Source organism: Mirounga angustirostris, unplaced genomic scaffold (genome assembly GCF_029215605.1).
Source record: "Mirounga angustirostris isolate CCGP_5_RB_7025 unplaced genomic scaffold, mMirAng1.0.hap1 SCAF_8, whole genome shotgun sequence".
NCBI classification, from domain to species: Eukaryota; Metazoa; Chordata; class Mammalia; order Carnivora; family Phocidae; genus Mirounga; species Mirounga angustirostris.
In genome coordinates, this window is record NW_026991716.1 from 626565 (window position 1) to 642538 (window position 15974).

Sequence of the window (15974 nt, forward strand, 5' to 3'; positions counted from 1 at the left end):
TATAGGGATAGAGGGTACATACCTCAATATCATAAAAGTCATCTATGAAAAACCTACAGCGAATATCATTCTCAATGGGGAAAAACTGAGAGCTTTTCCCCTAAGGTCAGGAAACGGCAGGGGTGTCCACTATCACCACTGTTATTCACCATAGTATTAGAAGTCCTAGCCACAGCAATCAGACAACAAAAAGAAATAAGACATCCAAATCGGCAAAGAAGAAGTCAAACTCTCACTCTTTGCAGGTGATATGATTCTTTATGTGGAAAACCCAAAAGACTCCACCCCAAAACTGCCAGAACTCATACAGGAATTCAGTAAAGTGGCAGGATATATTCTCCTGAAGCTGTTTCAAAAAATAGAAACAGGAGGAAAACTTCCAGACTCATTCTATGAGGCCAGCATTACCTTGATGCCCAAACCAGGCAAAGACCTCATCAAAAAGGAGAATTTCAGACCAATATCAGATGAATATGGGTGCCAAGATTCTCAACAAAATCCTAGATAATATGATCCAATAGTACATTAAAAGGATTATCGATCATGACCAAGTGGGATTGATCCCTGGGATGCAAGAGTGGTTCAACATTCACGAATCAATCAATGTGATAGAATACATTAAAAAGAGGAGACAGAAGAACCATATGGTCCTCTCAATTGATGCAGAAAAATCATTTGACAAAATACAGCATCCTTTCCTGATTAAAACTCCTCAGAGTGTAGGAATAGAGGGAATATACCTCAATTTCATAAAAACCATCTATGAAAAGCACACAGCGAATATCATTCTCACAGGAACATGACATAAATGCCCACTCTCACCATTATTGTTCAACATAGTACTAGAAGTCCTAGCCTCAGCAATCAGACAACAAAAAGAAATAAAAGGCATTCAAATCAGCAAAGAAGAAGTCAAACGCTCTCTCTTCACAGATGACATGTTCCTTAATGTGGAAAACCCCAAAGACTCCACCTCCAAATTACTAGAACTTAGACAGCAACTCAGGAACGTGGCAGGATACAAAATCAATGGACAGAAATCAGTTACATTTCTATACACTAACAATGAGACAGAAGAAAGAGAAATTAAGGAATCAATTCCATTTACAATAGCACCAAAAACCTTAAGATACCTCGGAATAAACCTAACCAAAGAAGTAAAAGATCTATACTCTAGGAATTCAGAACACTTATGAAAGAAATTGAAGAAGTCACAAAGAGATGGAAAACATTCCATACTTGTGGATTGGAAGAATAAACATTGTTAAAATGTCTATGCTACCTAGAGCAATCTACACATTCAATGCTATCTCTATCAAAATATCATTGACATTTTTCACAGAGATGGAATAATCCTAAAATTTGTATGGAACCAGAAAAGACCTCGAATAGCCAGGGGAATGTTGAAAAAGAAAAGCAAAGCTGGTGGCATCACAATTCTGGACTTCAAGCTCTATTACAAAGCTGTCATCATCAAGACAGTTGGTACTGACACAAAAACAGACACATAGATCAATGGAACAGAATAGAGAGTGCAAAAATGGACCCTCAACTCTATGGTCAACTAATCTTTGACAAAGCAGGAAAGAATGTCCAATGGAAAAAAAGTCTCTTCAACAAATGGTGTTGGGAAAATTGGACAGCCACATGCAGAAGAATGGAACTCAACCATTCCCTTACACTATACACAAAGATACACTCAAAATGGATGAAAGACCTCAGTGTGAGACAGGAAGCCATCAAAATCCTAGAGGAGAACATAGGCAGTAACCTCTTTGACTGCTGTGCTGGCCACAACAACTTCTTTCAAGACAAGTCTCCAAAGGCAAGGGAAACAAAATCGAAAATGAACTTTTGGGACTTTATCAAGATAAAAAGCTTTTAGGGTGCCTGGGTGGCTCAGTTGGTTAAGCGACTGCCTTTGGCTCAGGTCATGATCGTGGAGTCCTGGGATTGAGTCCCATATCTGGCTCCCTGCTCAACGGGGAGCCTGCTTCTCCCTCTGACCCTCTTCCCTCTCATGCTCTCTGTCTCTCATTCTCTCTTTCTCAAATAAAGTCTTTAAAAAAAAAGATAAAAAGTTTTTGTACAGCAAAGGAAACAGTCAGTAAAACAAAGAGGCATCTACAGAATAAGAGAAGATATTTGCAAATGAAATTACAGATAAAGGGCTGGTATCCAAGATCTATAAAGAACTTCTCAAACTCAACACCCAAAAAAACAAATAATTAAGTCAAAAAATGGGCAGAAGGCATGAACAGACACTTCTCCAAAGAAGACATACAAATGGCTAATGGACACAAGAAAAAATGTTCAACATCACTCGGCATCAGGGAAATCCAAATCAAAACCACAATGAGATACCACCTTACACCAGTTAGAATGGCTATAATTAACAAGACAGGGAACAATACATGTTGGTGAGTATGTGGAGAAAGGGGAACCCTCTTACACTGTTGGTGGGAATGCAAGCTGGTACAGCCACTCTGGAAAACAGTATGGAGGTTCCTCAAGAGGTTATAAATGGGGCTACCCTATGACCCAGCAATTGCACTACTAGATATTTGCCCCAAAGATACGGATGTAGTGTAAAGAAGGGGCACATGCACCCCAGTGTTCATAACAGCAATGTTATGTCCTTCAACAGATGAATGGATAAAGAAGATGTAGTTAATTTACACAATGAAATATTACTCATCCATCAGAAAGGATTAAAACCTACCATTTGCATCAGTATGGAGGAAACTGGAGGGGATTATGCTAAGTGAAATAAGTCAAGCAGAGAAAGACAATTATCTTATGGTTTCATGCATATATGGAACAGAAGTAATAGTTCAGAGGACCACAGTGGAAGGGAGGGAAAACTGAATGGGAGAAATCAGAGAGGGAGACAAACCATGAGAGACTCTGGACTCTGGGAAACAAACTGAGGGTTACAGAAAGAGGGGGTTGGGGGGATGGGGTAAACAGATGATAGGGGTTAAGGAGGGCATGTTATGTGATGAGCACTGGGCGTTATACACAACTAATGAATAACTGAACACTACATCAAAAACTAATAATGTAGTATATATGTTGGCTAACTGAAAATTATAATTAACAATAATAGTAATAGAAATTGCCAGATTTATAACCTGAAGAAAAAATTAAAGATAACATTAATTTTCACAGAACTAGAACAAACTATCCTAAAATTTGTATGGAACCACACAAGACTCTGAATAGCCAAAGGAATCTTGAAAAAGAAAAACAAAACTGGAGGCATCATGATTCCAGACTTCAAGTTATATTACTGAACTGTAGTAATCAAAACAGTATAGTACTGGCACAAAAATAGACAGATCAATGGAATATAATAGAAAGCCCAGAAATAAACCCACAATTATATGGTCAATTTTCTTTGTCATGGGAGGCAAGAATATGCAATGGAAAAATGACAGCCTCTCCAACAAACCCTGTTTGCAAAACAGGAGAAGAATGAAACTGGACCACTTTCTTATGCCCTACACAAAAAATAAACTCAAAATAGATTAAAGACCTACATTTTGGCCTGAAACCATAAAAATCTTAGAAGAGAGAACTGGCAGTAATTTCTTGGACATTGGCCATAACTTTTTTTTTTTTTAGATATGTCTACTGAAGCAAGGAAATAAAAGCAAAAATAAACTATTGGGACATCATCAAAATGAAAAGCTTCTGCACAGTGAAGGAAACAACCAACAAAACTAAAGACAGTCTACTGAGTGAGAGAAGTTATTTGCAAATGACATATCTAATAAAGGGTTAACATCCAAAATATATAAATAACTTATACACCTTGAGGTGCCTGGGTGGCTCAGTTGGTTAAGTGTCTGCCTTTGGCTCAGGTCATGATCCCAGGGTCCTGGGATGGAGCCCCACATAGGAATTCCCTGCTCAGCGGGGAGCCTGCTTCTCTCTCTCCCTCTGCCTTCCCCCCAGCTTGTGCTCTCTCTCTTTCACTCGCTTGCTCGCTCACTCTGTCTCTCAAATAAACAAAATATTTTTAAAAAAGAACTTGTACAACTCAATTTCAAGAAAGCAAATAATTCAATTAAAAATGGGCAGAGAGGGGCACCTGGGTGGCTCATTCGTTAAGCGTCTGTCTTCAGCTCAGGTCATGATCCTGGGATCCTGGGATCAAGCCCTGTATCGGGCTCCCTGCTCACTGGGAAGCCTGCTTCTTCCTCTCCCACTCCCCCTGCTTGTGTTCCTGCTCTCGCTGTCTCTCTTTCTGTCAAATAAATAAAATCTTTAAAAATAATAATAAAATAATAAAATTGGGCAGAGGACATGAACAGACATTTCTCCAAAGAAGATATACACATGTCCAACAGACACATGAAATGATAACCAATATCACGCATTATCAAGGAAATGCAAATCAAAACCTCATACCTATCAGAATGACTAAAATCAAAAACACTAAAAGCAACAAGTATTGGCAAGGATGTGGAGAAAAAGGAATCCTCGTACACTGTTGGTGAGAATGCAAACTGGTATAGCCACTGTGGAAAACAATATGGAGGTTCCTCAAAATATTGAAAATAGAAGTGCCCTATGATCCAGGAATTTCACTACTGGATATTTATCCAAAGGATACAAAATCACTAATTTGAAGGGATGCATCTCTATAGTTATCACAGCATTATTTACAATACCCAAATTATGAAAGCAACCTAAATGCCCATCAATAAGTGAATGGATAGAGAAGAGGTGGTATATAAATATAATGGAATATTATTCAGCCATAAAAAATGAAATCTTGCCATTTCAACAATATGGGTACATTTAGAGGGTATAATACTAAGAGAAGTAAGCCAGAGAAAGACAAATACCATGTGATTTCACTCATATGTGAAATTTAAGAAACAAAGTAAATGAACAAAGGGAAAAAAAGGAAACAAACCAAAAAACCAGACTCTTAATTATAGAGAACAAACTGATGGTTACCAGTGGGAAAATGGGTGGGGGGATGGGTGGAAATAGACGAAGGGGATTAAGAGTACACCTATCTTGGTGAGCACTGAGTAACATATGAAATCGTTGCATCACTATATTGTAAACCTGAAGTGAATATAACTCTGTTAACTATACTAAAATTAAAATTTAAAAAAAGAAAAAATCTTATAATTTAAATAATGATTATATTCTATATGTATGATTTTATAATTTATAAAAATGCATTATACACAAAAGAAAAATAAGTGAAAATAAATGTATTAAAATCCCATCCAATGATTTTCCTGAGAGTATATCTGAACTGGAGCTCAATTCAAATTTCAGTTTTCTTTTTTTTTTTTAAAGATTTTATTTATTTATTTGAGAGAGAGAGAATGAGAGAGAGCACATGAGAGGGGGGGAGGGTCAGAGGGAGAAGCAGACTCCCCGCCGAGCTGGGAGCCCGATGCGGGACTCGATCCAGGGACTCCAGGATCATGACCTGAGCTGAAGGCAGTCGCTTAACCAACTGAGCCACCCAGGCGCCCTTTTTTTTTAAAGACAGTTTTCTTTATTATACTCAAATCTTAGGTGAGCACATATTAAGTTATAAATTGCACAAATCAACTTATCTTCAAATTTAACTTATCTTAGTCTTATTGTAATCCCACATCATTTCTGCTAGTTCTGCCTTGATGGATTCACACTGACCTTAAAAGTCTAAGTGATAATTTACATATTGTGGGTTTATTTGATATAGTTATTTAAGCTGTATATCACTAACAGGTATAGACTAAATGTATTCATATTCATCACTGAACAACAGGAATACTTTTTTCTATATACACTTTGAGTGGACTTACTCTTTGACCATGAGACCATTTAAAAGGAATTTGGGCTATAAGTCCATTTACCCTTGTGCTCTCCTGAGTAAACACCTCCAAACTCATCTTTCATGGTTTATGTTTCATGACTATTGTCTTCCCACTGGCTTTAATGTTTGTGAACCACCTATGTGTCTGTGTTACCCTGCCAGCGCAGTTGGGAATAGAGCTCATTATTTCCTCTCTGGACACAATGACCAATTAAACTTGAGGGACTCTGGAATCCCTAGGGCTAAGAGAGAGGACACCCATGTAGGAATAGTTAGCCCTTTCTTAAAGGGACACTCTATCTCCATGCCTCCACCAATGTAGCTAGTATCTATAAAAATCAGCTTCTCTCTGTAAACTTAGGAACCTGGTGAGCAGAGCCAAAGTCAATCAAACATGCCCCACTGACTGAAGACATATCTATAACTCACTTTTATTTCATTGTAAGGACTTTTCTCATATTGCATGTTCGTAATGCAGCCCAGGTTACATGCTAATGTCAATTTTATCTGTGGGCAAAAGGTCACTGAATAAGAATGTTACAAAGGTTGAGAGCTCAGAAAGGCATTGCATTTGTCGACCATGCCTCAGAAACATGGCACACAGAAAGGCACAGGTATCTCTCTGACATTTGGAAGAAAGGTGAGTAATGGCTGAAGCAGGGAATTCTGTCCCTTGGTCACCTCACCCACGTTCTTGCCTCTGGTTAAATAATCAGTGTTCAGTTTGTTTCCCAGGAATCTTAAAATAGATGTCAAGTATTTTCAGTGATTCAAACCACCCTGGTTATCATTTCACCTTTTAGAATGCACATTTGACCATCATATCTCCGTACATTAAAACTGTCAGTGGGATGTTTTTAAGCAAAACATTAAATAGTGGTATTTAAGGTTTCTTTTTATTAGTGCAGGATATATAAATAGGAGAGAGGTAAGATGATAGTGAAATGAATGTGTGCTTGTCAAGAGATGAGTCCAGTTTTCTGACAACAGAAAAGAGGATTCAGAATGAGTGGACCCCACTGCCATACAAAACGTGGGGAGAGCAGAAGATGTGAAAAAATAGAAGAAAATTCCCCACATCAAAAACTAATGATGTATTGTATGTGATTAACATAACATAATAAAATAAAATTAAAAAAAGAAAGAAAATACAGATGCTGAGTAGAGTCCTCTTATGGCCCACACCCTTCAGATAACCCAGTAACTCCTACTATTGATTTGACTTCCATTTACTAGAAACTATGTTCTCAGTATAATGCTAGAAGCAAAGAAAAAGTGACATATATATTTAATCATTTCACATTATAATATAAACTTACAATTAGTGTTGGCACCACCAACAGTAAATTTGGTCATCTGTCTTCTGATGTACATGCCAAGCAGAGATAATGTTCCATTATTATGTTAATGATTAGTACTAATGATTGATATCTAAGTGATGAGTAGCTCACACTAACTGAATGCTTGCTGTCTCAGGAACTCATGACTTCAGATGTGTGCACAGCCTCATTTGAGCTTCATAGTAACTCTTATTATCAGTGCAGAGATTTGTTCTAAATGTGGCAAAAGGATGTTCACCAGTGTGCTCTGGATCCCACAGCTCAGAAATGAAATGTGGGCATGTGGTAGATCCAGAGGCTGTATTCTTAACAGCTAACTTTTAAAGGTTATTTTTTCTACCATTACCAAATGAATTGATAATGTGATATTTCCTTGTCATTTTAATTTGTGTTTTTTTAATGACAGAAAAGTTGTATATCTTTTCTATTTCCAATTTGGCTTCATATTTTTTCTTCCCCAAGTTGTTTATTTATGTCAATTGCTCACTTTTAATTGGAATTTTTTGTCTCATAATTATTATGTAATAATTCTTTTTTTAAAGATTTTATTTATTTATTTAAGAGAGGGACAGAGAGAAAATACCAGCACAAGGAGGGGCAAAGGGAGAGGGAAAAGCAGGTTTGCCATTGAGCAAGGAGCCCCACACAAGGCTCAATCCCAGGACCCTGGGATCATGACCTGAGCTGAAGACAAGCACTTAACTGACTGAGCCATTGAGGTACCCCTATGTAATAATTCTTTATGTTTTAAGATAGTAACCATTTTTGACATAAACACTGCACATTTGTCATCTGACACTTATCTTTTGTCTTTATGTATCATCATTTTTCTTGTGAAAAATTTAAATTTACATGTATACCAACAACAGTCAAATCTCATATCCTCTTGCATTTTTCAACTGAAGGTGTATTGCTGTTATTTATCAAGGAATAATGTATATGTGTTGCTAGAATGCTGAAATTGAACACACATGTAGTGGAAGGGGTTAAAAATATCTTCTAAATTTTTTACGAGAGACAGAGTGTGTGCACAAACAGGGGGGAGGAGCAGAGGGAGAGAATCCTAAGCAGGCACTTCATGGAGCTCGATCTCACAACTCTGAGATCATGACCTGAGTTGAAATCAAGAGTCCGGTGTTTAGCTGACTGAGCCACCCAGGTGCCCTGGAAGGGGTTAAAGTTCTTAGAGCCATCTCTCCTCACACTGGTGCGGGTGTACAGTGGCCTATTCTTGTCCCTCTGGAAAAGCCATTCTACCCCCATGGAAGGTAGGTCTGTCTTTGTCACGCTACCCTCTTTCTTCAGTGCTCCACCCTCTGTCTAGCAGCACTCACTATTTTTGTGCTTGTAAATTCAAATGGTGTAAGCCCTATTAATGACCTGCATTTAAAAACACAAAGTGGATTGAAGAAACTTAGATATACTTGGGTTGTATCATTTACCTGATAACTTCCACAGACTGAGGAAAATTAACTTGATAACTTGATTCTTGGTGTTCTGTTTTCACGTATAAGCACTGCTGTGTGGTCTGTAGTCAATCTTGCTACATTCTCTGTATACTTGGGGGGAGATATGGTATAGAAAAAGGAATTGCCCTTAAGTCCTGGCCTCACCACTACTGGGTATGCAGGTTATTTATGGTCACTGAGTCACAGTAGCAATAAAATGTAGATCACATCTGTTTGTCAGTATCTGTCACATGTCAGTCAAGCAGTGATTAGATTATGAGGTTAAACAGGTGATGGGGATGAAGGAATGCACTTGTCCTGATGGGCACTGGGTAGTGTATGGAAGTGTCCAATCACTAGATTGTACACCTGAAACTAATATTACACTGTATGTTAACTAACGGGAATTAAATAAAAACTTTAAAAAAATGTGTAAAGATGGGGGAAGTTCTCACCTGTGGTTAACACTACAAATCACATCAGCCATAATTTTACTACCTTGGATCAAAGCGTCTAGGACCCATGGTAGCTCTTTGTGAGAATAGACATGCATACATGTCATTTAAGAGAGGAAAAATACTCTAAAAAATCACCAGAAGATTTTTTGTACACACATAAGAAAAGGGAGAACTGAAATATCTTGAGCACTTACAATTGTCTGTGCTCTCTGCATATGTTTATATACTTTGTCATTTAAAAGTAATGATCTACCTCATAAAGTAAATCAAACATAACTACTAAAAAACAGAACTACTTTCTAATCTAAAAGAATCATATTGTATTTCACCAGGGTTCCCTTTAATTGGCTATAAATTATATTTGTTTAATTATTCATTATAATAATCAAAATTAGTTCAGTTCCAATAGAGTATTCAATAATTATCTATTGATTACTTTTCTATTTTATATTTTTTAGGAATGAAACATAAGTGAGTCATCATAGTTGTGCTAACGAGAGCTCCCCAAGAGAGTTTATACTACTTGGCTTCTCAGACAAGCCCTGGCTACAAATGCCTCTGTTTGTGCTCCTATTAATATCATACACAATCACTGTCTTTGGCAATGTGTCCATCATGATGGTGTGCATTCTGGAACCCAAACTTCACACACCCATGTATTTCTTTCTCACTAATCTCTCCATCTTAGACCTGTGCTATACCACAAGCACGGTCCCTCATATGTTGATAAATATTTGTTGCAACAAAAAGACCATCAGCTATGGTGGCTGTGTGGCCCAGCTCATTATCTTCCTGGCCCTGGGTGCTACTGAGTGTCTTCTCCTGGCTGTCATGTCATTTGACAGATACGTGGCGGTTTGCAGACCCCTGCACTACATAGTCATAATGAATCATTGGTTCTGCTTAAGGGTGGTAGCCTTCTCGTGGCTCACTGGCTTCAGTAATTCAGTGTTGCAGTCTTCCTTGACCCTTAACATGCCACGCTGTGTTCACCAAGAAGTGGATCACTTTTTCTGTGAGGAGCCTGCCCTTCTCAAGTTATCATGTGCTGACACAAAGCCTATCGAGGCTGAGCTCTTTTTCTTTAGTGTATTAAGTCTGCTAATTCCAGTGACATTGATCCTCATTTCCCATTGCTTCATAGCTCATGCAGTATTGAGAATCAGGTCAAAAGAAGGACAAAAAAAAGCTTTTGGTACATGTGGGTCCCATATGGTTGTGGTGTCTCTCTTTTTTGGAACAGGAATATACATGTACCTACAACCACCTTCATCCACCTCTAAGGACTGGGGAAAGATGGTTTCCCTCTTCCATGGGATCATCACACCCATGTTGAATCCCCTCATCTATAGCCTTAGAAATAAAGATATGAAGGAGGCCTTCAAGAGGGTGATGCCAAGAATCTTTTTCTACAAGAAATAAGTACTCCATTGCGATGAGAATCTTCTGAGCCTCTATCCTTAAAGATGGTAATAAAGTTTGAACTGATTTTCCTATTTTCCAAGCTCTTATGACTTCACTGAATTCTACCAACAGTTAGAAACGTCTTCCTCTTTTCAGGAAGCAATGCTGAGACCATAAGATATCTTACCTAAATTAAAAACTTCTTTACTTTCTTTCTTTGCTTTGCTCAATGGACTTTGTTCCTTGAGGACACTTGGATGATTTACCTTCCTATTTATATATTATTTGTTCTAGTACCAACCATCTTGTCTACCATCTTAGTTTGGGATTTCCACATCTTTATCATTTTTCAAAGTTATTTATTTATTTATTTATTATTTATGAAGTGTTGTGTGGGGGTGGGGGGGAGAGAGAGAGAGAGAGAACACCAGCCCAGAGGAGGAGCAGAGGGAGAAGCAGACTCCCTGCTGAGCAGGGAGCCAGATGTGGGGTTCGATCCTGGGACTCCAGGATCATGACCTGAGCTGAAGGCAGATGCTTAACCGATTGAGCCACCCAGGTGCCCCCCACATCTTTATCATTAAATAGCCCATGATCTCAAGGCAAAAAATTCCCATCAGCACCCAAGCCTTCAGTCACTTCACCTTCACACCCCTTGATACCTGCATCCTGTGCTCCTTCCTGAACTGCTTAAAACGTGTAGTATCTGCCTCTAATCTAGCAGACTTAAACTAGTTAGGTGTGCACATCTCATGTTAGAGACTTGAAATGTCAGCTAAGTTTCATTTCTTGCCCTATGTTTAATTCATCCTTTTATTCCCCAGGGATAGAATTTCTCCTCTTTCTCCTTTTGGAAAATCCTTATTGTCTCAAGTTCTGCCCCAAACATGCAGCACCTCCTCTAAATTAGATAGCTGTAGACCAGAAGAAAAGTAGTCAACAATTCCCCTACTGAAGAAATACTCTAGTATCTGGAGGAAATGACCCTTAAACTCAGACACTTAAATGATTATTTGCAGTTAGCAATGTATGGACATAGATGAGGCAACATTCAGGCAACAGAGAAAGGATTACAAAACAAAGCTTCTCAGTATTTCATATTATATTTAATATTTTCATATTAAATTACAAGGAGTTTAATATGATTACAATATAAAGTACAAAACACACACAAAATGAGGCTGGAGATGTCAACTGAGAAATGTGGTTGTATCCAGTTAGCAAAGCAGGATAATTGCAGCATAGAAGGTGACAGCATCAGTAGAAAGTAACTAAAAACTTAAGTACAGAATATGGCTCTTAAATAATTTTCATGCATTTACTAAATACAGCATTTCAAATAAATGGGAAAAGGAACAACTTTAAAAATATGGTGCTTAAAAAGTTGCTTTTCTCAGAAAAATTAGTAAGAAATTTAAGATGCAAAAACAAATGAAAACAATTATATGCCTCATCAGATGTCTTTTAAAAATTGTCTTCTTCTTGAGTATATGGTAAGCATTTGAAACCCAACACATTCAAGCCAACCACCTGCTCTTCCTTCATGATACAAAACCCTCCTCTAAACTCCCTATTTTAATGAAGGCACTCACCTGTTACTTATGGTTGCAGATCAGAAACAATGAGCCATATCTTACACCATGACGTCCATAGCTTTCCATATCAAAACAATTACCAAGACATAACAATGATTTCTCTTTGGTACCTCCCATCTCTCCATTGTTTCCTTCTTCACACTCCTAGTACCATCATCCTTTAACTAGATCTGCTGATTACCCAATCTACCCATATGCACTCCTCTCAATGATCTACAATACACTTTAGAAAATATAGTCATCAACAGGGCAGGAGGGTTCCCTTTTCTCCATAGTCTCACGAACACTTTTTGTTTCTTGTGTTGTTGGTTTCAGCCATTCTCACACGTGTGAGGTGATATCTCATTGTAGGTTTTTTGTTTGTTTTTATTTTTTGGGTTTTTTGTTTGTTTTCAAGATTTTATTTAAATTCAAGTTAGTTAACAGTGTATTATTAGTGTCGGGGGTAGAATTTAGTGAATCATCAGTTGTATACAACACCCAGTGGTCATAACATCAAGTGCCCTCCTTAATGCCCATCACCAAGTTACTCCATCCCCCCACCCACTTCCCCTACAGCAACCCTCAGTTTGTTTCCTATAGTTAAAAGTCTCTTATGGTTTGCCTCCTTCTCTGGTTTTATCTTATTTTTCCTTTCCTTCCCCTATGTTCATCTGTTTTGTTTCTTAAATTCCACATGTGAGTGAAATCATATGATATTTGTCTTTCTCTAACTTATTTCACTTAGCTTAATACCCTCTGGTTCCATCCACATCATTGCAAATGACAAGATTTCAATTTTTTGATGGCTAAGTAATATTCCATTGTATATATATGCCACCTCTTCTTTATCTATTCATCTGTCAGTCAGCATCTGGGCTCTTTCCATATTTTAGCTGTTGTGTACATTGCTGCTATAAACATTGGGGTGTTTGGGCCCCTTCCAATCATTATGTTTGTATCTTTTGGATAAATACTAAGTAGTGCAATTGCTGGGTCATAGGGTATCTCCATTTTTAAGTTTCTGAGGAACCTCCATACTGTTTTCCACAGTAGCTGTGTCAGCTTGCATTCCCACCAACAGTGTAGGAGGGTTCCCATTTCTCTGCACCCTCACCAACATCTGTTGTTTCCTGAGTTATTAATTTTAGCCATTCTGATAGGTGTGAGGTCGTATCTCATTGTGGTTTTGATTTGTATTTCCCTGATGCCGAGTGATGTGGAGCATTTTTTCACATGTCTATTGGCCATTTGTATGTCTTCTTGGAGAAGTGTCTGTTCATGTCTTCTGCCAATCAATTTCTTGATTGCATTTTTTATTTTTTGGGTGTTGAGTTTGAGAAGTTCTTTATAGATTTTGGATACTAGCCCTTTATCTGATATGTCATTTGCAAATATCTTCTCCCATTCCATAGGTTGCCTTTTAGTTTTGTTGATTGTTTCCTTGGCTGTGCAGAAGCTTTTTATTTTGATGAAGTCCCAGTAGTTCATTTTTGCTTTTGTTTCCCTTGCCTGTGTGATGTGTGTAGTAAGAAGATACTATAGCCAAGGTCATAGAGGTTGCTGACTGTGTTCTTCTCTGGGATTTTGACGGATTCCTGTCTCACATTTAGGTCTTTCACCCACTTTGAATTTGTTTTTGTGTATGGTGTAAGAAAATGGTCCAGTTTCATTCTTTTGCACATGGCTGTCCATTTGTTGAAGAGACTGTTGAAGAGACTGTCTTTTTTCCGTTGGATCTTCTTTCCTACTTTGTCAATGATTAGTTGACCATAGAGTTGCAGGTCCATTTCTGGGTTCCGTATTCTATGACCCATGTGTCTCTTTTTGTGCCAAAGCCATCTCATTTTAGTTTCGATTTACATTTCCCTCAGGAATGCATAAGATATGGTATATACATATACAATGGAATATTATTCAGCCATTAAAAAGAACAGGATCATAACAAAAGAAAAGGGAATGGAATCTCACCATTTGCAACAACATGAATGGAGCTACAAAGTATTATTCTAAGTGAAAAAGTCACTCACAGAAAGACAAATACCATATAATTTCACTCATACATGCACTTTAAGAAATAAAACAAATGAACAAAGGGACACAAAAAGAGAGAGAGGGGGCAAACCAAGAAACAGACACTTAACCTTAGAGTGGGGGTGAGTTAAATATGTGATGGGGAGTAGGGATGCTCTTGTTGTGAAGAGCATTAGGTGTTGTATGGAAGTGTTGATTCACTATATTGTACACCTAAACTAATATTACACTCTACATTAACAAACTTGAATTTATTTTTTAAAGTTTATTAGAACATAATTTTATTTTTTTATTATGTTCACTTAGCCAGCATACAGTACTAGTTTTTGATGTGGTGCTCAGTGGATCATTAGTTGTGTATAACACCCAGTGCTTATCACAACACATGCCCTTCTTAATACCCATCACCTTATTACCCCATCCTTCCACCCCCCTCCCTTCAGTAACCCTCAGTTTGTTTCTCAGAGTCCAGAGTCTCTCTTGGTTTGTCTCCCTTTCTGATTTCTTCCCACTCATTTTTCCCTCCCTTCCCCTGTGGTCGTCTGTGCTATTCCTTATGTTCCACATATGAGTGAGACCATATGATAATTGTCATTCTCTGATGGATTTATTTAACTCAGCATAATCCCCTCCAGTTCCATCCATGTCAATGCAAATGGTGGGTATTCATCCTTTCTGATGGCTGAGTAATATTCCACTGTATATATGGACCACATCTTCTTTATCCATTCATCTGTTGAAGGACATCTTGGCTCTTTCCACAGTTTGGCTATTGCAGACATTGCTGCTATGAACATTGGGGTGCATATGGGTGCATCCTGATCAAAATTCCAATGACATTTTTCACAGTGCTGGAACAAACAATCCTAAAATTTGTATGGAATCAGAAAAGACCCTGAATTGCCAAGGAAATGTTGAAAAAGAAAAACAAAGCTGGGGGCATCATGTTGCCCAATTTCAAACTATATTACAAAGCTGTGATCACCAAGACAGCATGGTACTGGCACAAAAACAGACATACAGACCAATGGAACAGAATAGAGAACCCAGATATGGACCCTCAACTCTATGGTCAAATCATCTTTGACAAAGCAGGAAAAAACATGCAATGGAAAAAAGACAGTCTCTTCAATAAATGGTCCTGGGAAAATTGGACAGCCAAATGCAGAAAAATGAAGCTCGACCATTCTCTAACACCATTCACAAAGATAAACTCTAAGTGGATGAAAGACCTCAATGTGAGGCAGGAATCCATCAAAATCCTAGAGGAGAACATAGGCAGTAACCTCTTTGACATCGCCCACAGCAACTTCTTTCAAGATACATCTCTGAAAGCTAGTGAAACAAAAGCAAAAATGAACTTTTGGGACTTCATCAAGATAAAAAGCTTCTGCACAGCAAAGGAAACAGTCAACAAAACAAAGACACAACCCACAGGATGGGAGAAGATATTTGCAAATGACACTACAGATAAAGGGCTGGTATCCAAGATCTATAAAGAACTTCTCAAAATCAACACTCAAAAAACAAATAATCAAGTCAAAAAGTGGGCAGAAGACATGAACAGACACTTCTCAAAGAAGACATACAAATGGCCAACAGACACATGAAAAAATGTTCATCATCATTAGCCATCAGGGAAATTCAAATCAAAACCACATTGAGATGTCACCTTACACCAGTTAGAATGGCAAAAATGGACAAGGTAAGAAACAACAAATGTTGGAAAGGTTGTGGAGAAAGGGAAACCCTCTTACACTGTTGGTGGGAATGCAAGTTGGTACAGCCACTTTGGAAAGCAGTGTGGAGGTTCCTCAAAAATTTAAAAATAGAACTATCCTATGACCCAGCAATTGCACTACTGGGTATTTACCCCAAAGACA

General features: G+C 38.0%; 1 protein-coding gene across 1 annotated transcript; it reads left to right on the forward strand.

Annotated features, from left to right (window-relative positions):
- The first annotated feature begins 6413 nt into the window (after positions 1-6413).
- Positions 6414-10501, forward strand: LOC123836850 (putative olfactory receptor 2B3). Its single transcript, XM_064598053.1, has 2 exons — positions 6414-6447; positions 9552-10501. The coding sequence occupies exons 1-2, from the start codon at positions 6414-6416 to the stop codon at positions 10499-10501; spliced, it is 984 nt and encodes a 327-aa protein (XP_064454123.1).
- Positions 10502-15974: the final 5473 nt, after the last annotated feature.

Coding starts and splice junctions, on each gene's coding strand:
- LOC123836850 (XM_064598053.1), top strand. CDS start 6,414: ATGCCTCAGAAACATGGCACACAGAAAGGCACAG. Junction 6,448..9,551: donor TGGCACACAGAAAGGCACAG/GTATCTCTCTGA, acceptor ATGAAACATAAG/TGAGTCATCATAGTTGTGCT.